The sequence below is a fragment of the Elephantulus edwardii genome, unplaced genomic scaffold, assembly GCF_000299155.1.
Source record: "Elephantulus edwardii isolate Elephantulus edwardi_28Jun2011 unplaced genomic scaffold, EleEdw1.0 scaffold00007, whole genome shotgun sequence".
Taxonomy (NCBI): domain Eukaryota; kingdom Metazoa; phylum Chordata; class Mammalia; order Macroscelidea; family Macroscelididae; genus Elephantulus; species Elephantulus edwardii.
In genome coordinates this window covers 35,766,301-35,792,567 of record NW_006399757.1, presented here as the reverse complement: position 1 = coordinate 35,792,567, position 26,267 = coordinate 35,766,301, and the positions used below count along the sequence as shown (strand labels likewise).

At 37.8% G+C, this 26,267-nt stretch overlaps 1 protein-coding gene across 3 annotated transcripts in view; it reads left to right on the top strand.

The window, feature by feature from the left end:
- CPEB3 (cytoplasmic polyadenylation element binding protein 3) overlaps positions 1-26,267 on the top strand; it is a 273,954-nt gene that overhangs the window by 236,351 nt on the left and 11,336 nt on the right. For all 3 annotated transcript variants that reach the window (XM_006880335.1, XM_006880334.1, XM_006880336.1), the window contains exons 8-9: positions 2,411-2,525; positions 11,167-11,348. In XM_006880335.1, coding sequence (XP_006880397.1) covers positions 2,411-2,525; positions 11,167-11,348 — 297 coding nt within the window. The remainder of the gene's footprint in view (positions 1-2,410; positions 2,526-11,166; positions 11,349-26,267) is intronic.

The window sequence follows — 26,267 nt, the reverse complement described above, 5'->3', positions numbered from 1 at the left end:
GAGAAAGTCTCTGTCATCTTAGAGAATACATATGATGTCATCAACAGTGTTTGTAGAAATGTTGTTAATAAATGTAGTACTGGTGAGGTCTTAAGAGACAATGATGAGGGAGCTCTGGTGGCCTAGTGGCAAGAAGCTGCAATCCCAAAGGTTTGAATCCACCAGATGTTCCACTGGAGGAGGGGCAGTCTCCTCCTGTGCCAGTTGGATTCAACTTGACAGTACACACAAACACAAAAGAGAAAATGATGAAAACATGACTGTATAATGGAGGAAGGGTGGTGATTTTTTATACAGCAAGCAAAGAATTTGTCTGAGTTATGCTCAAATGTTTGGTGAAATGTAGAACTTCTAAGTGATGAACTTAGATATCTGGCTAATGAGATTTCTAAGCAAGATATTTAAGGAACTAAATGATTCCTCCTAATTGTATATAATGAAATGCAAGAAGAAAGAGATGGACTTTAAAATGAATTTTGCTAAATGAAACCAGAAACTAATTAATTGGAAAACTCTTCTGTGTGAAGTAGAATGTTCAAGGGATGTGACGACACAAATGTTAAGATTTGAAACGTGTGACCAAAGGATCTAACCAACTACCATAGCAGAAAAACCCTCAGCTTTAAGTAAAGGAGACAGAGAAAGGAAAAAAGGAGAAAATGCTGTCTACCTTTTGGATTTCTGCAAGCAGGAAAATAGATCAAAGGATCTCTATCTCTGTATCCAAGAAAAGAAAAGAGCCACCTGTGGAACAATGTGGATATCAATAGAACTGTGGGAAGGAGCCCTGGAAGCAGGGTCTTCAAGGTTTCAGAGGATAGGGCCACAAAACTATAGGCTTCAAAGAGTCACATCTTCACCACCTTGACTGCTAAGTGTGGGACTGCCATTACCATGGCAGAGGGATGAGGGCTGCCTTGCCCAAGGGGCAGAAGGATGGGACCTGCTGTGCTCAGTAGTTGGGTGGTCACAATTTAGACAGACCAGGAAAATGGGGTTGCCTACAGCCCAAGGTGCACAGTTTCTCAGGGCTGAATGTTCTCTACCCATAATCCAGAGGACAGTCAACAGCCAGATTGTCCAAGAGAAGAGAGGATCATTGTCAGTCCTTGAGAGCTATGTGATTTGTTTTGCTGGGTTAGACTTGCTTGGTGTTTATTATTTCTTCTTTCTCTGCAGTTTCTCCCATTTGTAATGGAAATGCCTGCTTTGTAACTGTTTCACTGTTGTGTTTTGGAAACAGTTTATTTGTAATCTGGATTTCATAAGTGCACAGATGAAAAGGAATTTTGCCCAGTGTTAGGACTAGAGATTCTCAGTCATAATTGATGTAGGGAGGCCAAAGTGTTGAAAGTTATTAATTGAATTGTGTCCCCCAAAAATAAGTGTTATAAATCCTAACCTCTAAATCTGTGGTTATGATCCCACTTGGGAGTTGATTGTCTCTGCTATGCTAATGAATAACATTGTGTTACTATGTAGACTAGTGTGAGGAGGAAAAAAAGAGATTAAATGAGATATAAGAGTTAACAATAGGAGATGGGAGACAAGAGATGCTAAAATCACATGAAGGTTGTCCAGAAACAGAAGCTCAAAGACTCAAGTTCCTATCTTCAGAGCCAACAGAGAGAAAGCTTCCCCATTAAACTAGAACCCTGGATTCAGACTTCTATCCTCTTAAATGATGAGAAAATTAATTTCTATTTCTCAAAGCCACCCACTGGTAGTATTTTTGCTATTCTGCCACTAGATAACTAAGGTAGTCATCAAGGTAAAATTTTCTACTTTTCTTTTTTGAAAATTTTCTTTTATTTCTAAACTTGCCTTTGCTTAAACAATTTTATTAGGAAAATCAGATAAACCCACAGTAAATAACTCTGGGCATTTCAGTGTTATATCTATTTGGAAATCTGTGCTATTTGATGAGAATAAATTTGTGTTACATTGTATTGCAGAAAGATAAATATTTTCAATTGAGGAGTGATACTAATGGAAAGACTAGACATAAATAAAATATCCTTCATATCCCTTTTCTCTTCCTTTAGGTGGGCTCTTAAAAAGCAAAGTACTACACTGTGATCTGTTATTAACAGCCTATAATGTGTTGAAATGAATCTGATGTAAAACACAGACTCTAAAAACAAAACAGACACTTTTTTTCCAACCAAAAAAAGTTAGTTTCCAAAGGTTTCATAGTATATGTTTAGAGTGTTGAGTGTAGTACATATATATTATACCAAAAAAAAAATACTGTTGGAAGACATTAAATACAAATTACATTTATTTACTAGATTATGCTTGGGTTGTTTATGTTATAAAGTGCACAAAATACTGGGTTGTCATTAGTCATCTTTTCTCATTGGGGGTTGATGGAAATGAAGTAAGGACCAAGTAAACAACTTTTTTTCAGGTGCAAATTCGACCATGGAACCTAAGTGACAGTGACTTTGTAATGGATGATTCTCAGCCTTTGGACCCCAGAAAAACTATCTTTGTTGGGGGAGTTCCACGACCCCTTCGAGCTGGTGAGTGGAAATAGTAACGCCACAACAATCAAACTCAACAATGACAAAATTCCCAGTGTTTTAGTTTTAAATAGTTTCTAGGTTTCTAGTCAGCTGTACACTTTCTCCAAAGAGAAGGCTGTCCAATGTCAGCCAGTGTTTCACTGAGCTGACATTTTGGAGTTAAACACTTTATTCCCAAATGGTTTATTTTGTGATCATACAAAAGTGAATGCCACCATTAAACTGCTATATTGAAAAGATGAAATCTATTTAGTGTATTCTTTTCTAAAACCACATATAAAAAAATCCTGGCAGTATGCATTCTTATGCCAATTAATTTGTTTTAGGCCTGAAAAAGAAGGCCAACTCCAGGACAATTATGAGCCCATTGAATGATGTGCCACTGAGAATCAAACTTAACTATGCCCAATTGAAAAAGGTTCTTATTTTTCTTATGTACATTGAGAAATGAACTTTATATTTGAAAGTCTTTATTTGGCCTTTTTAAAAGCTGCCTTTTATAGATTTATTTTTTTTTTTTTAAGTTCCGATGATGAAGTAATTATGTCTGCTAGGATGGAGCAGAACCTGAATTGGCTGGGTGTTTAAATTGATGTTCAGTATTGGATGACTGCAATATGTATATCCCAAGACAAATATAATAAGCAGTGGATCAGCTATCAGTATTATTGCCAGGGGATATAATAACATTGTTTCTAATATCTAACTTTTCTAAAGCACTTGAAATAATTTAGTTTCTTTGTAAAAAGTAAGAGCAAATAATGTCACTGTTGCTATGGTGATTTCAAAAATGCAACATTTCTCCTGTGTCATTTATAAGTTCTACTTAAAAAAAAAGGATTATTAAAATAAAATTCTATCATATAATTTTTACTTCTTTCATTTGAAAAATTCCTCAATATTTCTAATATATTTATTCAAATCTCAATTGTAATTGCCATATAAAAGATATCTTAAAGGATTATAGAAAGATATATTAATAATTCCATTTTTAAGGATTTTTAAACATATTGACTGTGAAGTTTATAATTTTACACTATTACAGAAAGTAAGATATCTTTGGATTTTATTTTTAATGGAAAACTGGTCCAAAAGCAAGCAAGCAAAATAATGAGAATGTCTTCCTTTTATCTGAGTGTTCAGTGAAGTATAAGAAGAAATAACTCAAATGTTAGCATCAAGCATAGCCCCTTATCTCTCAACTGCTTGTGTTTTGAAAAATTTTTTGGTTAGAGTTTGTGGAATATTCCTGACTTTTTTTTTTTTTTTAAATGCTGTAGTTAGATTTAGGACTGGAAAAAGAGAAAGCTCCTTTATTTTTCTTTCCCCACCCTACTCCCATCACTTCAAAAACATTCTTCAAGTTACAGCATTGCTGGCATTCATGAGTATGGATATTTGATACAACTTATCTTTCCCTTGTTTTTCTGTTTAATGAGCTCTTTAAACATGGGAGTAGGTATGTACAAGAACTTATTTTGTGAATTTGAAGAATATCTTTACAGAGAAATAGAAATCTCGTGGCCTTCTAGGCCCTAATCTAAGAGAAATCTTTATAGTGATTCTTTTATGCAACTAACAACAATCATTAATTTGTTTTTATATCTTGTTCTTTTTTTTTCCCCCTGGGTAGGAATCTGAGAACAAGTAAAGAATGGAAATGCTACTAGCAGAATTTTTAATGGAACTGTTTATTTTGAAAGGCAAAGACACAACAGAATATAAGCCAAATTTTATTTTGTGTTACTCATTCTTTATCCTTATTTTATTGTTTAGAAAAAAGGACTTTGTTTCTATTTCCTTCTATAAATTCTCTATGGTGATCTGTTTTTCTACATTATTCTGTCATCACAACACTGCAAGACAGGAACCTCAAGAGGCTAAATTTATGCTTTAATATTCCTGGTCTTCAAGATGTTGCAAGTTCTCGGCTTATAAAAAAATACAGCTATCTTGTAGAAATGAGATTTTGTGTAACTGCCTTGTAGAAATGAGGTTTTGTGTACCTGCCTATATAATATTCTATTCATAACCTTTACATTCTTTTTATTCTTTTAAAAGCCAAACTAAAATTATTTTGGCTTGCAGTTATATAAGGTATGATCTAAAATCACTTGACCTAAAGGAAATCTCTCGCCCACCCTCTACCCCTTGAATGGTAATACTTCCTATAAGTGTGGCCGGTTGATATTTAGTTAAATAATCTATAGTGTCTTAAACTTTGAGTATCTTCCCCAAGACTTACAGATTGGAGCCCAAGTTACCAAGATGAAAAATGTTAGCATCCATAATTTTTACCTATACATGTAGACCCAAACATAGCTTTGTACACTAGTGAATGCCTAAGAATATAAGACTATTTTTAGATGTCTATTTTGACTTTATTAGACAATCTTAAATATATTTGAGTTCATGTGAACAATAAACATTTATTGAGCTTACACTGTGTTACAGGCACTGAGCATGTGCATGTCACGTAAAATGAATAAACATTCCACTATAATTTTAAACAGATTTAAGAATTTGAGAACAAAGGAAAATGACCTTACCTAACTTGGAATTAATTGGACGCTGAATTAGACTCCATAACGTTGATGGGCAGATTTAGTTTCTAAATACTTCAGAACACCTTTCTTCTCAGAAGTCTTAAAATGGTTTCAGGAACTATAAATACAGAGTGGAGTTGGACTAGATGTGAGTGACCTTGCTTAATAAGTGAGATTTTGGACAGCAGGTGGGTTTCATTTCCCATCCTCAACCATAAATCATCCTATTCACTACGTCCAAGAGACTGAAATATTATCACTCAAAAGTAACTCCTTTACATCTTGTGAAGTTCTTTTTATCATTGATATTTTCTCTTGTAAGACAGAAATCATTATCAGTAATAAATTATCCAGCCAAGCAGAAATCCACAAAGTCCTCAAAAGAGAAAAGCAATATTGCTTAGAAGTTTACACAACACTGTTCCAACTGACCTTATGGTGCTCTTTCTGCTTGCCATTTTTTTGGGCAAAAAAAATTCATGCTGGGAAAAAAGTATTACAGGCCTATAAAAATTAACCTAAAAATGGGAAAATGTTAAAGGAAAATCTGTTTTTCAGATTTTAGCTCAACTGGTGATGACTTTCTCTAGAGCAAATAATATTCATACCCTACTATCTCTTAGCCCTTCTCCAATTATTCTCATCAGTGACAAGAACAGTTTGTCTGAAGTCTCTTTGTGTTTTTCAGGCCTTATTTTTCTTCACTCCCTACACCTCACCACAGTCACGCTTAGAGAGGCTCTAGGTAGAATCACCATGCCACCATGTGGCTAAAGTTTGTGTGTTTTTCAGAAAATCAGTGCAAGGAAATGGGCAAGTTTAGTCTTATTCTCCGCCTGCTACCACCTACAAGTACAACAGCATGTTGTAACTCTTTATCCAATACTGTAAGCAACACATCTTCCTGAACAGAGAATACTGAAATAACCCCGATGGGCATATCCCTATGGCATTAGGACCCTAGAATGCACATCTCGTCCCTCTAGGAGGAAATAAATCTCAGGCTTGGAAGTCATGAGGAGACCACCAAAAATGAACAAGCATCTATTATCCATCCTCTCCTGCTGTTTATAAACATATTTCTTTGATCCTGACATTTTAGCTTAGCTTTTTAGCTTCTAATTTGAGGATTTCCTCAGTGACCAAGCTCTGGGACCCATCCAATCCCAACTTTAAAAACTTAGTCTTTTTTTCTAGTCTTAGGCTTGTGAGCTGTTTTTCTGCCTCATCATTTTCTTCTAACCCCAAGCCCAGTAGAACAGATCTATACTGAGCAATTACTTTTCTGGGTCTCCATCTTTCCTAACTACCATTTTAATATTTTTATGCCCTAATAATAATTTTGGAAGGAGGAAAGGCTTTTAGGCTTTGATATATGTCATACATCCAGAGACCATACATCTTGAGTTTTTCTAAGGTTATTTATTTCAAACACTCTGTACTTTTAATGTAGTTCCTGATTTGTGATCTAGGCAATGGGAGCATTGTAACCAAATGCATACTTTGTTCTGTGAAGTGTTAGCAGTAAGAAACCATTTTATATCCAATTTCTCAGTAGGAGAAACTTTTCCTTTGATCAAGTCCCAGGGTCAGTATGAGAGGTTGTCCCTGATAAGCTCCAGAGCTGGCATTACTGACTTAAGTGCACTATCCCTTAGAGCTAGGGATTGTCTCATGTCAGTATCATTTGTGATCTCTCCCACCCCAGTCCCTTCTCTAAAAAAAAACTAAGCTGATGTCAAACTGGCATATCAGAGCTGACCAAATAACATTAATATAAAGCCAAATTAAGATTGAGATTAACCTGTGTTTATGGAACAAACCAGGTCAAACTAATATTAAACTGATTAATCAGTAGGGGAAAAAATCAACCCCTGGGCAGAACTAAAATCTGAGTACCACTCTGCTTGCGAGGAGCATGTTTAGCGCACTCGCCTATGTTTAATCCTCACAATCATCTTGCATGCAGTGGACCTTTCATTTTAGGGATGAGGGAGCAGATGTTCAGAAATAGTGATTGGTGTAAAATCACCATGTAAAGAAAAGGCCAGTATTCAAATGCAGACCTCTGTAACTTCAGTTTTATCAAACTGAAAACTGAGTTGTTGTATTAGTAACTTGATACCAATAACGTTGCATCAAATTAAGCGTTTTGTCATAATTGGTTGCTAATATCATTTATTTGAAAATATTCTCAACGTTTCAAACTCTGTTATGGAGTGGAAGCTAATTACCGTATGTCATCTACTTGGGTTATGTGAACCAGCTTGGCAATTGTGGTAAACCTAGGAAGTTCACCTCCAGGTTCAGTGTTCTTTTCTTTCAGAAATTGAGCCTTCTTTGCTATCCTAATGTGCCCTATACCAATTCTTCATTTTTGTTCTCATTTTCAACAAAAAGGAATGTGTCTTCTAAATCCACACAGTTTGAAACATATAGAGATGATTGTTGGTGTTTCTCTCCAACATCCTGCCCTTCCCTCCAGTTTAACTCTCACCGTATCACACACTTAGTGACCTCTTTAGAGCTGAGATGTAATTAAATAACAAACAGGACCCTGAAGTAGGACACAGTCAGTGAATCATCTCTAACATATCTCTGTGAATAACCCAGAAACAAATCCAAGGAACTGTGACAGGGGTTCTTATTCAACAGACAGACACCACAATCTAGAAGAATTTCTGGGACTCAGCTGTTTCTCTGTCCAGTTTGTGCAATGACGAAACTTACCAAAAAAGCCATCTGATATGTTAGACATGTAGGTTAATGGTGTTGCTTTTACCATGGAATACATATTTGTAAGATAACTTGCATTGTCTTAGAAGCACTGACGTTCTTGTCCAAAGTACATATGGCCTTGGATGTAGAGTTGCTAGTTGCCATCCTTGTGGTGAACATGTGTTAATTTGTCTGAGTAGAAAGGAAAAATAAAAAGCCATTCAGATGTTCGCCCTTCTTGTGAAATCTCTGTCTGCTGTGTCTTATCTTCCCTAGGTTAAATGGTCAGAACATGCTTCTGTGAGCCAGGCTGTCCCTGCTCCTTTACAGAGGGTCTTTAAAGGAAAGGCTTACTTACTGTCATGAGCTTTAACTATCATTTCCAGCTAAGATAAGGGCTTGATTAATATCTCAGATTTTGTGAGTAGGGTTGAGATCACAAGATGTAAGTGAGTCTGTGAAATTTGTAGTTGATGCCTGCCAGATTCTTACAGCTTTTCTTCTTGTTTCTCTCCTTGCCACAAGTAGTCAGAAAGGAGCTGCTTCTCTGTTCCATTCTCCTGCCATCGGAGAATGGGAGTTCACATATGAACTGATGATACTTTGAAGAATCTTTTAGAATCTGCTCTGTAAGAGTAATTATGCATTCTGGCATTTCTAGGTATGTTTCATCTTCATTGAAAAACATTCTCAACTTGGAAATTTAGGGGTCTTGAGGAAGGCTTACTGTGGGTTGTTGGTGGGTTTTTGTTTGTGGGGGTTTTTGTTGTTTTTTACTTATCAGTGGCTTGGTGGTAAAAAGCTGCACCTCATTCCCATTGGCATGCAGTTCGAATCTACCACCTGTTCCATGGTAAAAGGATGGGCATTCCTGTCTTTGAAAACCTGCTGGTAGGTCAGCTGTGAGTCTTTTGCCAAGTGATAATATTTTTTCAGCATTTAGAAACTTCCTTTTTTTTTTTCAAATGACATCCCTCTTCTGTTCAAGACTAATAGGAGTTTAGCCTACAGGTGTGTGCATTCCTGAGGAGCTACAGGCTGGGTACAGGATAACACTTAACCATTTATTTTCTTCAAAGTTGATGACAAGCTTAGACTTTCTTGTCATTCAAATACAGATTAGGGTAGAAATAGAGATAATAGTCATACTCACCCCCTAAAAAACTCTCTTTAATCACTATAGTTTCTTCCAGTTTCTCAACAAATTATCCTTTACTTGAGTAGGCCTTCATTGTTTCCAATGTCTTGCAGACTTTCTGGTGACCATGAAAATAATTTTATACTAGCATGCAAGTAGAAGTTATTTATAATTAGTTTCATGGAAGCTTAAGTAAGTGAAAGTCTCTGCTTCTTACCAGAAGCCAAGAATGTCTTTTTTTTTCTTTTTCTGGTTTTTTTTTTTTTTTTTCATAATTGAGGAGAATTTTTTTCCTCCAGCATTATTTTCTTGACCACTTATCAGGCTCAGGGAATATTCACTTTCTTATTTCATCCCAAGTGAAGATCTTTGGTAAATTAGAATTTCATTTCCAAGGCCTGAAGCTGTTTATGTTTTCTAAAGTCCATTTGAGAAATAGAGAAAATGCATTAATTTCTGAAAAGACATTAATGTGTCACTGGAATAACATTGTCCATGTGAGAAGGGCCTCAGGTTGTTGAGGCATAGTGTAAGGAACCACTAAACTCGGACATTTAGTGTGTGCACATGCTTCTTGTTACAGTACTGGAGTGGATATTATCCCTGGATCCTATCCCATGCCTGGCTAATATGACTCAGTTTTTCTGACTGTAATGAGATAATTGAGTTAACTTCCTACTGCTCTGTCTTTAGTAATACTTGTTCTTGGACTCAGTTATTGATAACTTTCTTATCTGAAAATGTACTGTTGGTTACAGGTCAGACTTCTTTTGCACACAGACACTTAGAAAATGTTTATTAATCATGGCAGTGTGGTATGGAATGAAAATTTGAAGCAACAACCTTTCTGTCAAAACAGCATAGCTCCTCTTCCTACCTCTGTCACATGTAACACCAGCTGTCCTTCCATTCTTACACTGCCGTGGCTTTCTAGTCTTTGTAGCTGCTGCGGGTCTCTTCACCTCATTTACCAGGCTATGCACCTTTCCGTTTCCCTAAAATCTGACTCATGTGGAGCTCTGTTTGTGATGGTTTTTTTACATTGGCTGTGGCCTAAGTCATCATCCATCTTCCCTCTTCTCCTTTCCAAATACCATATAGAAGTGCTAGCAAAAAGTGGCTTCTTGAGGTAGTCGCCGTGAGACAGGGTAAGGATAGGCTTGAGTCTTTTTTTTTTAAATTTTATTATTATTTTTTGTGCATGTACCGTCAAATCAGATCTGACTGGTACAGGAGGAAATTGTCCCTCCTTCTCCGGCAGAGCATCTGGTGAGGCTTGAGTCTTTTGGAATTTGCTACATGAGTAGTAACCTGAAAGGAGGAGATGCCATCCAATATAAGGTAAAATCACCTTCAGAAAGTTTGAGATGCAGGTAAATAAATGCTATGTGTCTCTCCATGGAACCTTTATGATGGGGATAATTTTAGAATATGAGAACTTAGAAATGGTCTAGTTTCTAAATATCTTCTGTGCAGGTGCTTTTGCAAATATACCAATGTAAAAGCATATTTAGGAGAAATGTGGCAAGGAGTGCAAACCAGTCCTCACAGTTGATAATAAGATGTAGTCTGCATATGTTTTTATTGCCTAACAACTTGGTGCTTCCTAGCACACTGTAAGTGCTCAATAAATGTTGTTGCTACTATTAGAAGTATTATTAATTTGTATTCAGTGTGAAAATTTCTTGGTTAGGATAGGCTATTTTAAATTTCTTTTCGAAAATCTTATTAGAGATTTGCTTTAAGGCTGGAAGCATATTATCTCTAATTAAAATAAGGAATTTAGTGTTCCTGTAGCTTAATCCTAATATATCAGTGTGATTGTAGGAATTGCATTCAGTTTTAGAGGTCGATTACTTAGGGTTGTTTCTCATTAACTTGTAATTGCGTCATGAAATGCTTTGCCTACTCAGGGCCCCATTCAGTGTACTAAGAGTTTAGGAATTCTAATAGAAATACTAATAGAGCATTCCTTCTGTAATGTTGCTGAAGTTCTAATCAGTATATTTATTTCTATGTGTATGTATCAATTCTTAATGTTTTGTTTCATTTTGTTTTTCAATATCTTTTGAGGAGCTCCCCTCCTTGAATTTTTTAAGACTAGTGTGAACACTCTTCATGATATTTAACCTGGTTTTCTATTTCTTCATTATTCTGCATGCCTTAGTAATTATTCTTCTCCTGGTAAAGAGTACCTCCTAAACATTTGTACATAGTTGTGTTTATTTTCTTGCAGTTGAACTGGCAATGATCATGGACCGTTTGTATGGTGGTGTCTGCTATGCTGGCATTGATACAGACCCAGAACTGAAGTACCCCAAAGGTGCTGGCCGCGTGGCGTTCTCCAATCAGCAGAGTTACATAGCAGCCATCAGTGCTCGCTTTGTGCAGCTCCAACACAATGACATTGACAAACGGGTAAGCAACTGCTCAGGGTGAACTTTTCTGTAGGAAAGAAATTCAGTTCTCTGGGCTCTTGGGGAGAAAGCTACCATGTGATCACTTTTTAACCACTCTGTCTTGTGTGGCATTAGTCAGTGAGTCTGTCTAGCTGCCTGAAAAAGATGCTACCAGTGATACTTAAGGAATGAATGAACCATATGCCTGGTGATCTGCAGGGTGGTGGAACACTTACAAAGATAACCCTGCTGAATTTCACGAGTCAAATGAGTGCTGTTCCAGAGAAGACACCAACAATACATTAATAGAAGTTAAAAACCAGTGACCTGCTTGACCCACATAGAGTTCTAAAAACAAACACACAAACTTGGACTAGCATTTAAATATTCAAGAGTATGCATAAAAATTTGAACTTCGGTTTTTCTTAAAATTGCAGGACTCATTGGAATCCAGTAGCTACAGTCCCCTGTCCATCTTCAGAGCTGTGTTGCACACTGAATGTTTGCATTACCTACCACTTTGCACATTGTTGGTACCTTCCTGGTCTCTAGAAACTTTGAGTATGCTATCCTTAATCTAAACATGGGGCAAGATGTGGAATTGGTGAGGAGATACTGTACTCACTTTTGTGGATAGACATGAGTTTAAAAATCCCTTAAATCCATTCTTTGTAAGCTTAAGGGAGGAATATAAGTAGTAAGAACCATGACCCCGTATTAACAGATAAAAGACGAAGTAAGTTAATAACACCAAGTCTCAACACTTGCCTTTATTATTGTACAGTGACTACTAATGCTTCCAGCAAAGGGTGTTCTTAGAGCATACAATAGACTGGAATAAATTAAGTTCATGCAGTCCCTGGATTATGAATGTATCTCTTGAAAGTCTGAATTTCTCACCTGTCTTCAAAAAATTCAGCTAACCTTTTTGTTCTCCTAAACAACAAATTCTTCATTACATGACCTTCACTTGTTATAGAATCATTAAAAAGACTGATCCTTTTCTTGCACAAAAACAAGGCTAAGAATTATTTGCACTTGTTTAACCTCACCTACAAATTCTACTTAATGGCATAAAGACATTGTTAGGTAGGGACATTCTTTGCAACCTGGGGACTGCCTCTAGTCAGTATATCATATTCTGAAGTTTACCTGTATTCTCTGCAACCTGGGGACTGCCTCTAGTCAGTATATCATATTCTGAAGTTTACCTGTATTCTCTGCAACCTGGGGACTGCCTCTAGTCAGTATATCATATTCTGAAGTTTACCTGTATTCTCTGCAACCTGGGGACTACCTCTAGTCAGTATATCATATTCTGAAGTTAACCTGTATTCTCTGCCCTTGGATTTAACTGATCTTGTGTAGAAGACTTATAATTCTTAGGAGGTAATAGTTTCAATTGGCAGTTATTTTTTTTTTTTACATTCAGCCAGATTGTATTTTCATTAATATGCATACCTGATTAAATTACAAAAGCCTGTCCTTAAAATAAGCATTCTATTTACTGCATTCCTTGACCTGCCCTTAAAAGTAAGTGTTGCTGGTAGTAGTTGTTTTGTTTTTCATTAAAATGAGTAAAATATTCATTTTCCTCTGAACTTTGAGACATTCTGAATTAAACTTGGTAAGATTCAACTCCTTTACTGGTTTTCAGGCTGTTGAATTATTAAGGACAGAATAGAACTGCACCTCCCTAGGATTTTTCAGGGGTGAAATATTTACAGAAGGAAGTCCAAGTTGCTTAGGTTAGTGGTTAGGAGTTACATTGCTAACCCAAAGGCTTATGATTTGGATCTGTCAGCTGCTCCGCTGCAGAAAGTTAGGCAGTCTCCTGCCATACAATTTACTGCCTTTGCAAACTCTCTAGAGGGTCAGCTTGGAACCTGTTCTGACTCAACAGTACACAACAGTCTTTACAGAAGTAGACAGCCACACCTTTCTGTCACAGAGCAGATGGTGGATTTGAAGTGTCACCTTTCCTTTAGCAGCCAAGTTTTTATTAACTAGAACAGATTCCACTTCATTTAAACTGTGTTGCACCAGTCACCACAAGCATTTTTTATAAACACTATGAGCATTCCCTTTAAATCCATCTGAAAGCCTTACAGTCTGTGCAGTGAAGACAGGCATGGTATCTATCTCATTCTCTGCTTGATCTCCAGTCTTACCTATTGCTTGATATAGAGAGAGAGACAGTAGCAGAACTTAATAAACTGTGGTTATTAAATTATTATTATTATTTATTAACTGTAGTTAATAAACTGTGGTAACCACTTTATGAAAATATGGCTCGAGTATCCAACTTCTCAGGGCTTGGGAAAGTCACTGACTATTTTTTGGTCCCCTGTCTTTCTGTTGGCCACACTTGCCATATCTTTAAGTCATTGTTGCCCTTTATTGCTGTTGAGTTGGCTCCAAGCCTGTAAACTTTCAGAAGTGTATTACTAGACCTTATCAAGCTTTCAGTTAGTAGTCCAGTGCTTAATTGCCACAGACTTCTGCATTTTAGAGTTGTTCTTGTTGTGAGCCAGTGACCCATAGATGACCTTCCAGTGGGTTTTCAGAGGCACTTAACCACATGAAAGAAGATTGTCCATCCTTCTGCAGAGTAGCTGGTAGATTTGAATCATGTGCTTTCAAGATAGCAGCTCAGATTCTTACAACTAGACTACTAGCTCTCCTTGTCTTAGAGTAGTTCTTGATAAACATTTAGGGTAGCAGCCAGGTATAGTGCAAAGTGTGTGGACATTGGAACCCGAACAGATTCCAGTGCATGTAAACTTCTTTTGCAGGAGTCATTGATGACTGCTGCTCCCAAGTGTCAACAGTGAGAGGGGAAAGGACTCTAAAACAGGAAACAGGTGGCCAGGAAGCGAATGCCAGCCAGCCCAAAGCCCAAGTTATATAATGCAGGAGCTTTAAGTCTTCATCTGTAATTCCCTCTACAGGGATAGTCTACAGATTAAATGGGATCTGAGGGCTGAATAACCAGAGACCTATAATAATTGAATAGATGTTAACCATTGCTTGCTAAGTAATAATTTTAATCTTGGTATAATTGTACATAATATCATTAGTATTGCAGCTTGGATTTTGTCAGTTGTTCTACTAACAGTGTAGTAAAAAGATACAATGAGTAGTGGGAAGAGCATTGTAGGCCAGAAACTAATGGCCTGGGTCTAGCTCTAGTTCTGTTCTCAAGGGACTATGTGGTTTTGGGAAGGACACTGAAATTCTAAATTTCACTGTGTAATGAGGGCTATGTTATAGGGTATATTACTGTGTATATCACAGGTCTGTGAGAAGACTCAGAAGACATAATCTGCAAAAAAGCATTGTGTACAGTAGAACATCCTGTATACCTGTGTGTGAGGGCTGCTGCTTTGATTACAAAAATATTGCCTTCATCCACATGGTTGAAAGAATTTATGCACCCTTCAGAGCATTGGAATGAGAGTCATTTGAGGAATTGGATCTAACGGAAAGTAGCTGAGTCTCTACCCTCCCTTAGTTCCTCCCAGGCCCAGTTTCAACTCCATGCTCTTTATTTTTGGCTTAGAAAATAAAAAAAAATCTCTTTATAATGAGAGATGGAAGGCAGCATTCTTTTTTTATTTTAGTGAAAATTTACAAATCATATTTTCATTCACTCACTCATACTATCTTTCGTCTTGAATTGTATTATTTTTTTTTCACTGTATTTGAGAATGGTGCACTCCTCTCCCCAGACCACATCTCCGTTTTCTTCTTGCTTTGAATATAGCTCACAGTACCTTTTTTGTTGTTTTCAGCATTTTAACATCTCTTAATTATACCCCTTCATAGTTTAATAATTATTTCTCTTTCTCTCAAAGCTTAAATTTTAACTTCTCAGAGAACCCCTGTTATATACCAGCACATCAGTATTTCCTTAGGTAATGACTCTCTTTCTCAGAGGCTTTGTTTACCACCTTCGCTACAGAGAATTTCCTTAGACAGACATAATCTCCATTCAGGACTTTAGCAATGGCTAAGGTTTTGAAAATACTGCCCTTTAAGTAAATTAAGGGGCATATAACCCCTTGCCCCCACGTGTATAACCCACTTTCCTAACTATGGCACATTTGGCTCTGGTTCTCTCCTTGCCGCCTTCCCCCTGCAAATATTTTTTTTCTCTCCTCCTTTCTTGGGGTATCCTAGACTGATCTTTAAACCTAGACTGTGACAATTTTAAATAACTTTATTTCCCTTTTGCTCCAAGGAGCCTTTTTTTGTTGTTTGCATTACTATAAATTCGATAGAATCAGTGATTTAAAAAATAAAACTCCAGATGACATTTTATAGTCTCTTTATGAGATGAAAGGTCTAGGGAAGCCACCTGTTTGGGGTAACAGGAAGCTTTGGGCTGGCTGGAATTTGCTTCCTGGCCACCTGTTTCCTGTTTTAGAGTCCTTTCCCCTTTCACTGTTGACACTTGGGAGCAGGAAAGTGTCACCTGCAGGGCAGCCTTCATTCAGATTGAGTAATCCTGGGTGAGCTGTATCAAGTATGTTGTTGTGTACCACCAAGTAGGAACCCACTCATAGCTGACCCTCCAAGGGGTCCTCAAAGGTAACAAAATTGAATAGGAGATTGCCCATCTTTCTCCTGTGGAGCTGCTGGTGGATATGAACCTATGGAAGGAGTACACAGACACTATACCAAGTAGAATTGGCTGACACAGAAGAATTTCATTAAATAACATATGATCAAGAGCCTATAGTGTTGAAGGAGGAAGTTCAAGTTGCTCTGAAGGAATTGGCAAAAAACAAGACCCCAGGAATTGACTTGTTTCAGCAAGCAGATGCTGTCCTGAACACACTCACCAGGTTATTCCAAGAAATCTGAAGGACAACTACCTGGCCAAATGACTTGTAGGGATTGACATTTATTCCCATTCAAAAAAAAAGTGACCTAAAAGAGTGTAGAAATTATCGAACAATATCACTCATATCACACACAAGCAAGATCCTTCTGAAGTTTATCCAGAAATTACTAGAACAGTACATCAACAGAGAACTGCCATATGTGCAGGCTGGGTTTAGGCAAAGCTATGGCACTAGGGACATCCTAGCCAGGGCTAGATGTATTTTGGCTGAAAGCAGAGAGTACCAGAAGAATGTCTGTGTTTCACTGTCTATGCAAAGGCATTTGACTATGTAAATCACAACAAATTGTGGCTAACCTTGAGGAGAAGAAGGGGGATCTGAGAATACTTAATTGGGTGCATGCAGAGGCTATACTTGGACCAGGAACCAGTAGTCAGAACAGAGCAGGGAAACACTGCATGGTTCAGGATCAGGAAAGGTGTGCATCAAGGACACATCCTACCTTCATACTTTTTCAATCAATATGCAGAACATATCATTCAAGGAGGCTGGACTTTATGAGGAGGAATTTCTCTTAATCCAGAAAGAGGTATTTTTACCTCTTTAGTCCAAAGGAGGGGTTTTTTTCCCCTAGTTTCTCTTTTTTTCAGGTAATAAAAAGATTTTTTTGAACTTAAGTTAAAATTCCTTTTTACTAGTGTTCCTTTAAACAGTGTTTCTGTGAAGAAAGAAAAATAAAAAACCAAAACAACCTGGAACATTTTAAAGCATTTCAGCAGAAAAGGACAAAGCAAGGTGCCTGTATCATTCTGTTTGTTTCAGTGCTATTTTTAGAAGTGCTACCAAATGCTCCCTTAAAATGTGAAAACTCAGCTGAATCCTATTTTCTTTGTAACTCAAGTCTAGATCACCTACATATGAAAGATTTTTCTCATGTGAAAAATGAAACTATTACAAATTGGTAATCTCTTTATGTAGCCCCCCCCCCCCCCATTTCTTAGCACTTTATTTACTCTGTGCTATTCTAAGCTGCAAGAGGGGAAGACTCTCTATGAGATGGATTGATTCAGTGACTGGGGTAATCGGGATGGGTGTGTCAGAGGCAGTGCGATTGGCACAGGACAGAGCAGGGTTTAGGGCTGTTGCACATAGGGTCACTATGAGTCGCAAACGACTCGAAGGCACATAACAACAACAACATTCTAAGCTAGTTTATAAATGGTAAAAGCCATTAAGTGTCCCTTTTTCTAGGAAAAAAAGACCCACATGGTTTGAATGATACAAATAACTTCATTATAAAAATCTGAGCAGTTCCCCACAATTTGGCAGTGTTGTCTCAGAAATTTGTTAAGTTAAATGTTTCTAACTTGAAATGAATTATGCAGTAGATGTTGATTATTTAGTCCTCCCTGTCAATCTACTGAAGCCTTTTCTTGTATGGATAGAAGACTAGTCTGATGTCAGCCATCTGGAGTTTCATTTTGACTGTATCACTTATTATATACCTGGGAGGGGTGGGGAGTGAGAAATAGTGAAAAATGAAAATGTTTTGAAATCTGTATAGCACTTTGTCAGTATGTAGTAGGACTAATATACATTGATATACAGGAAAGAATGGATACCTAATAATTTTATTTCTTCTGAAAGATATTTTTTAAAATTGTTTTCTTCTGGAAGATGCTTTTTAAAATTATTGTTGTTGTTGTTGTTATGTGCCATCAAATCACCTGCAGCTCATAGTGACTATGTACAACAGCCCCAAACCCTGTTCTATCCTGTACCAATATTATTGTCTCCAAAACACAGACCCCTATTACCCTAGTCACTGAATCAATCCATCTCATTGAGGTCTTCCTCTCCTGCACTGTCCCTCCATGCTCCCAAGCATGATGTCCGTCTCCAAGGTCCTTCTTGAAACATGCCCAAAGTATATTAGATGAGGCTTCAGAATCCTTGCCCCCAAGGAGCAGCCAGTTTCCTAACTCTAAGGAGCTTCTAGGAGTATAGTGTGGGCATGGTGTGTTGGTTATTGCTCTGCTAACATAGTAGTCAGTGGCTTGAATATACCAGCTATTTTTAGGGAGTTCTTGGTGGTTTGGTTATATGAATTGTGCTGCAGCTGTTCCAAGGGAGAAAGATGGACTGTCTCCTCCCATGAGAATTACTACCTCTCAAAATCTGCTAAAGGATCAGTTATGGGTTGGTTCTGACTTGATGGTATACAACAACTACTTTGAGAGGAAGTTGGACTGTCTCTTCTCATAAAGGATAGCTTTATGTTCACCCATGTTTATTGCAGCTTTGGTCACAATAGCTGGAGTTGGAAACAACCCAAGTGCCCATTTCAAATAAATGGATAGAGAAGCTCTGGTGCATTCACACAATGGAATACTATGCTGCATTGAAAAACAAGGAACACATGAAATATTACACAAAATGGGTGACCCTAAGGCCATTATGCTGAGTGAACTATCTCAGTCACAAAAGGACAAATACTGCATAGTGCCACTGTTGTAAAGCAGGACTGATGTTGGAGTTGGGGGGGAAATGAAAAGGGGATAAATATACTGCATTGAAACAGAGGGGGAAGAGGACTGTTTAGGAGGAATATATGATTAGGTATTATTGTCATGACAAGAGTCCAGAATGAAAGCTACATAGTGGAGTGGACTGGGGGCAGAGGAGCTTATATAACAATGAATTTTTTTTTTAATTTTTTTTTACTTTTCAAAGAGAAAAGCAAACTGGTGGGGGGGGGGGTAGGCAGGGAGGAAAGTGTGCAGCTATGAATGAATAGAAATTCAAAGTCTCTCTAGGCTTTTCATTAAAATAATTTTTTTTCTTTTTTTTTGGTTTTTTTTTCATTAAAATAATTTTTAAAAAATAAAAAGAAAAGAATGGCTTTGGAACTGAGATGAGGGTTACTATGAGTTGGAATTGACTAATTGTCAGTGGGATGTTGGGTTTGTTAATTTGTTATTTTTTAATTTGGTCATTAGAATTTCATGTGATAAAGGTAGTTAATATTTCAGGCAAGATACAGTTGAGGCTGGGTTGATCATTGTGGTTTTTTCAAGCTCAAGATGAGCTTTGTGAAGGAGATAGGTCTGCTTCTACCAGGAATCTGTCTCTACACATATTCCCCTACCATTTCCTAATATGTGCTCCATAAATCATGAGTTTCTTGGGATTTTAATATTTATTTTACTGAAATACTTGCCATGATTTAAATGTTTGGAAATACTTGCTTGAAGAAATGGATTTATTTTTTTTCTGGGTCGTCTTCAGATCTGTTCTTTACCAAATGTACATTGTGAAGACCTACAAAGGAGAAAATAATGCAATTTCATCAAATATATTTGATCACAGAACTTTCTTAAAATGTACCATCTCTTGGAAATAATGTTCCAAAGAACTTAATTGGGAAAATATTGTTTTCAGCTTATTTCATTCTCCATGCTCAAATTACAAGCTCTATAAACCATTTGACAGTTTTTCTTCCTATCTTTCCTTAGTTCTTTTCCACTCCAAATGTGTCCTATCCACCATATATTTTCTTTCTAAAGGACTTTGTAATAGCTTAGTATGACACATATTTGCTTTAAATGGGTGCTATTTAGAATTCTCATTTAGATTTAATGAGATGTTATTTATTGCACTTTTCTTTGTAAATACTTCTAGTGCTGTGCATATTTAATCTTCTGGAAGCCTGTTGGGCCTGACATTTAGTAAAGACTATCAAAGGTTTTCTATTTTTAGTCTGCATGAAGATTAAGATGACCCAATAACTACATTCACAGAAGTCTGGCAATACTACTCTCTTTATCCCTGACCACAGGTGAATATATAAGATTACACAATAGCAAAACAAGCGAGAGCTCTACTCCTTTTCTGCTCCTAGCCTTAGTCTAGAACTCTCTCATAATGAAGGTTTTGTCTTCTTACTATTGGTTTCTGTCTGCTGGCTTGATAGCTTCCTAGCACTGGTTTTAGAAGAGGCAACACCACGTACCAAGTAATAACTTGTTATGTGCCATCAAGTTAACTATGACTCAGATGTAGCACACCTATCTATGAACAACCAGTCTGAATTCTGCTCTATCGTGTGCCATCCTGAAGATTTCTGATATGCACATGCCCATTGTTGCAACAGTCTTTCTGACATCTGTTGATGGTCTTTCTCTTTTTCTCTGATCTTCTACTTTTCCCAGTATGATATCTTTTTCCAAAGACTAGCCTTTCCTGGTAACATGCCCAAGACTAGGGTTCAGATATCATCCAAATTAATCCAAGTTGGTGTTATTTTGAGGCTCTGTGTCCTAGAAGGAGAGAGGGGAAAAAATTACACTTTTTCTTTGCAAGATAGTCTTCTTCCTCAGCTCTTTCCTTTTAAGATTTGACCCTTGTTCCCTCCGGTCTTCTCTTTTTATGTACTTTGGGATCGTAATCACTTAATTAAATCCTTATGGAGTAACTAAAATTTCTTTTCTTGCTCATATGTATGTATATCGTTGTTGTTGTTATTGTGTGCTGTTGAGTCAGAACCAACCCAAACTGACCCTCCAGCAGGTTTTCAGAGGCAGTTAATTGCACAGGAGGAGGTTGCCCATCTTTCTCCCATAGAGCTGCTGGTAGATTCAAACTACATGCCTTCAGGATTACAACACAGTTTCCTACCACTAGGCCACCACCACAACATGTACTTATGTATAGAGGTTCATTATTGGATAAATAATTGGGGAAGAACCATCACCATTTTTAGAAATAATTATCCCATGAGCTATTTAGGCACTCAGACTCACCCATTTATAATTTCTTGGTGACTGTTCATTCAAGAACTCATCTATAGGAGGGGAAACATGCCAGCAGTGTTGTGAGGACATAACCAGCTCATTAATGGATAAAGCCCTTACATGAAGCTCTCCAACCTGAGGGGATGATGCCATGGCACTTATGGATTATTTCTGTTCTTCACGATTCTTGTCCTTTATTCTCCTCGTGGCCCACTCTTCCATAACTAGAACCTTCTTCAAGGCTGATTATATTCCTTCTTCCAGCTTCATTCTCAGACAGTGTAAGAAGAAACCAGAGTTTCACAGTCTATGGACTGTAATATACTGTCAGCTGACCCTGTGTTTCACAGAACAAACCAAACAGAGCACTCTCAGATCCATCTCTTCTAGAACACAAACGTGTGGCAGAGGTGTTGGCATGGAAACCCTGTTGTATAATGATAAGCATGTTCAGAACATATGAGGAATTTTAAAACCATCATTTCTTGGCACTTCAAGATATGAAAATATGAAAAATGATCAGTCCTATCCTCTGTAAGATAAAAATAGAACATATTCCAACTGTTTATCCTATAGATTTTATCTATAGATTTTTCTTAATCCACTCCAGATTGCTTTTGATATTAGTAACTGATTAGATATCTGGAAGGTTGTGGACAACTTTGGTGCTAAGGAAAAGCTCTCTTCTTGTTGCTCCTTTACTTTTTGGTGCTCAATGCGTTTGACTTACAGATGACTGAAACCTTCTGCTGAAAAGGACAGAACAGTAGTTGGGACAGCAATGATAGTGGGGTGAAATCCTTGTTAATCCTCTACAGTTGTTTCTCTGTGTATAAACTTTTCCTTGTTGTTATGTACCCTCCAGTCAGAACTAACCCATAATTGACCTTCCAGCAGGTTTTGGGAGGAGATAGATTGCCCATCCTTCTCCCAGGGAGCAGCTGGTGACCTCGAATTCTGTGCCTTCAGCATTGCAGAGCAACTTCTTGCCACTAGGCTACCAGAGCTCTTTTCCTTTTGTTTTTTCTTTTTCCTTTTTTCCCATCCCCTTCTTTCTTCTCCATTCACTCCCAAAGGCACTCCGTTTTTTTTTTTTTATTTTATTAATTTTTGTGTGTGTACCATCAAATCAGATCTGAGTGGTACAGGAGGAGATTGCCCCTCTTTCTCCAGCAGAGCATCTGGTGGAATCGAACTGCGTACCTCTGGGATTGCAGTGCAGCTTCTTGTCAATAGGCCACCAGAGCTCACCCAAAGGCACTCCATTTTAATCCCACTAGGGAGAATAATGGTCCGTCTCCACCCATGTGATCAACTGTTTTCACCCATGTGAAAACCTGCTGGAGAATCAGCTAAGAGTCATTTGGCATACAACTGTCATGCATATCCAACACTGCCTTTTCATTTCACATTGCCCTTCATTTCACCTATTCTAATAAAGTGTTTATTGTCCATTCATCTCCTGTTCTCCCCCTGCCTATAACTGTACTAGATTAATTTTCTTTATATGCAGATCTTTCCCTAATTTTTTGTTGTGGAGGGTTTTGTGCAGTTTTTTTGTTTTTTTATTTTTGTTTTTTTTGTAATTACAGGGGTCTTATTTGTCCTTTTGTGACTGACTGCCTTATTTCACTAAGCATATCTTCTTGACTCATCCATGATATGTAGTGTTTGATGAGTTCGTCATTGGTTTTTTATGCCATATATACTGTGAATGAGCCACAATTTCTCTGTCCATTTGTTGGTAGTTACTTAAGCTATTTCCATCTTTTTACTGTTGTCAATAATAGCATAGTAAACACGTGTGCATAAATCTCTTTGTGTCACAGCTCTATTTCTTATTGTTTCCAGTAGTGGAATAGCTAGATCAAATGATACTTTTTGTTTCAAACTTTTGGGGGGAAAGCCAAACTCCTTCCATACAGTTGCATATTTTTATATTCTCTCCAACAATGCATGAGTTCCAATACCTCCAGTTCCTCCAGTATTTGTTATTTGCTGACTTTTTGAACTTTGCTTTTGCTGCTGGGGTGAGATAATGTTTTGATTTACATTTTTTTATATCTAGTGATTATGAGGATTTTGGTTAGACTTAGTTAATCAGTCAGCAGAATGGCAGGATACAAGATCAATATAAAAAAATCAATTCAATTTTTTTTACAATAACAAATATAGTACTGATAAAGAAATGGAAAAAATAAGCAAAAACAATCAAATAGTGTTGTTGGTGGTGTTGGTGGTGGTATTGTTGTTGTTGTGTGCTGTTGAGTTGCCTGTTAGTCATAGTGACCCTATGTACAACATCTCTGAAGCTATCCCTGTCCAGAGCCAGTCTCACGGACTCCAATACACCTAGCCCCATTGCCCCAGATACTATATCAGTCCATCTCATCTGGGGTTTAGCAGCATTATTTACAATAGGCAAATGGTAGAAACAACCCAAATGTCTACCAGAGGATGGATTGATAACTGTAATTAATACCTATTTCTTAGTTTCGAATCATTTGTGACTTAGCTATTCTATGTACAACAGCTCTAAATCCTGCTCTATCCTGAGTCAGTCTTATTGTTTCCTACATACCTATCCCCATTACCCCAGTCACTGAATCAGTCCATCTCATCAAGGGTCTTTCTCACTTGTACTGTCGCTCCACACTTCCAAGCATGATGTCCTTCTCCAAGGACTGGTTCCTCCTTGCAACATGTCCATACTATTTTAGATGAAGTTTCAGAATCCTTGCCTCCAGGGAGCTGCCTGATTTCACCCTCTTTAGGATGAACCTGTTTGTTTTCTAGCGGTCCGTAATCTTCTTCAGTACTACAGGCCCAGAGGCATCCTTCTATCATTCCTAGTCATTGTCCAGCTTTCTGATGCAAAGCAAACAATTGCAGTGACCAAGGCTTGGATCACGTGAAACTTAATCTCCAGACTAATGTCATTGTTCTCCAGTACTCTGGAGAGGTCCATGACTGCAAACTTTTCCAATGCAATTCATCTTTTGATTTCTTGGTTGCTGGTACCAAGAGTTGATTGTGGAGCCAAGCAAACTAAAGCTGTTAACAATCTTAGTCTCTTCCACATCTATCCTAATTGCCAATTGGCCCAGTGGTGAGAATCTTTTTGTTTTCTTTTCTTTTCTTTTTCTTTTTTTTTTTTTTTTGGGGGTTCCGTCAAATCGGAACTGACTGGTACAGGAGGAGATTGCACCTCCTTCTTCAGCAGAGCACCTGGTGGATTCGAACTGCAAACGTCTGGCATTGCAGTTGCAGCTTCTTGCCACTTGGCCACCAGAGCTCCCTGAGAATCTTTTTGTTTTCTTGATGTTGAGCTTCAATCTGTATTGAAAACTATAGTCCTTGACCTTCTGCAGCAAACGCTCAGGTCCTCCTCAGTTTCAGCGAGCAGGATTTTGTCATCTGCATAACACAGATTGTTGATAGATCTTCCTCCAGTCCTGATGCTATATGCCTCCTACTGAAAAGTTGCCTCCTGACTCATGGTGATACCATGAAAAATGGAATGAAGTGCTGCCCGGTCCTGTGCTAACCCTATGATCAGTTGCAATTGAACCCTTGTGATAAATATATCACTTTTCATTAGCTAATTTTCAGAAGCAGATCACCAGGCCTTCCCTCCTAGCCCATCCTAGTCTAAAAGCTTAGCTAAAACTTTTTCTGCATCACAGCAACAGACAAGAGCCATTGACTGACTGTGGTGCTGTGCATGTAATAGGAATCAAATTTAGGTCTCTCTCATGGAAGACAACAGTTCTGCTGAACCACCAATGTCCTCTAAGTTTCCTAGGGTTGCCATAACAAATAACCAGAAAATGAGTGGCTTTATTGTTGTTATGTGCCATTGAGGTGCCTGCAACCCTATGTATAGCAGCTTTGAAGCTTGCCCTGTCCTGAACCAGTCTCAGTGATTTCAACGCACCAACTCCCAAGACAAATTTATTATCTAAAAGTTTTAGAGGTTGATCTGAAAAAAACCTGTTGTTAACTCTTAGCAACCCTGTAGAACTGTCCTAAAGCTCTAAGTTGTCATGGAAATAGCAACATCTTTCTCCCACGAAAGTTTGTGGGTTCAGATTGTTGCCCTGTCAAATACCAGCTTAACCTTTCCACCATCAGGCCTCTTTAGATGCTGAGCATACAAATTCAGTGGTCAGAAAGACCATGTCCTGTCTCTGCTTTCTGCAAAGGAAGGGACTTCTTGGTCTCTTCTAACTTCTGGTAGCCCCAGACATCCCTTGCCTTGAATTACCTGTCACAGAGCCAGTCTTTCTCACTCAAAAGGGAGTAGGACCCAGTATTCTCTGGTGTGACCTCATTGACCTAACTGATAATTTCAACGAAGAAAAACCCTATTAACCACAAGCCAAAACATATGCACATGGACCAAAAACTAAGCCTACTGCCTTAGAGTCAGTTCTGAACCATCACAGGCCTCCAGCATGTTTCCAGAGCTGTAAATACTTCTGAGAAGAGGCTGCCTATCTTTCTCCTAAGGGGTGGATGGTGGGTTTAAACTGCTATCCTTTCTCTTAGCAGTGCAACACCCTAAGCCTCCTTAAGCTCCTTAAGTGTAAAGGGGTGAGGATTTCAACTTATCTTTTTAGAAGGCACAGTTGAATCTGTAGTGGCATGCAATGAAATGTTAACAGCCTTTTAAAAAATGAAATAAAGAAGCATACCACGTCATAGATAAACCATAAAACATGGTGCTCTCTGAAAGGAAATCTCAAAGTCACTGCTGCTGAGTTGGTTCTGTTTCATAACAACCTTCATCAAGTTTCTGAGGCTGTAAATCCTAATGGGAAACTACCGACCATGTTTTCCCCAAGGAGCCCCTGGTGGATTCAAACCACCAGAGATATGTGAAGATTATAATTTCTTTCTTTAGAAAGAAAAAAGCCCAGCACAAAAGTCATATACTATATGATTCCAGTCATATAAAATACCAGATCATAAAGACAAGAAAAGAGGCTAGTGGTGGCTTTTGAATAGTCTGCAGGAAAGGGTAAAGGAAACATATGAAGTGGGACAAAAATATAAGTGTTTGTTGTTGTTGTTGTTGTTTTGTTGTTGTTGTTTTGTTGTTGTTGTTATTATGTGCCGTCGAGTCGTTTGCGACTCATAGCGACCCTATGTACAATAGCCCTAAACCGTGCTCTATCCTGCGCCAACTTCACTACCTCTGACACACCCATCCCGATTACCCCAGTCACCGAATCAATCCATCTCATAGAGGGTCTTCCCCTCCTGCGCTGTCCCTCCACCCTCCCAAGCATG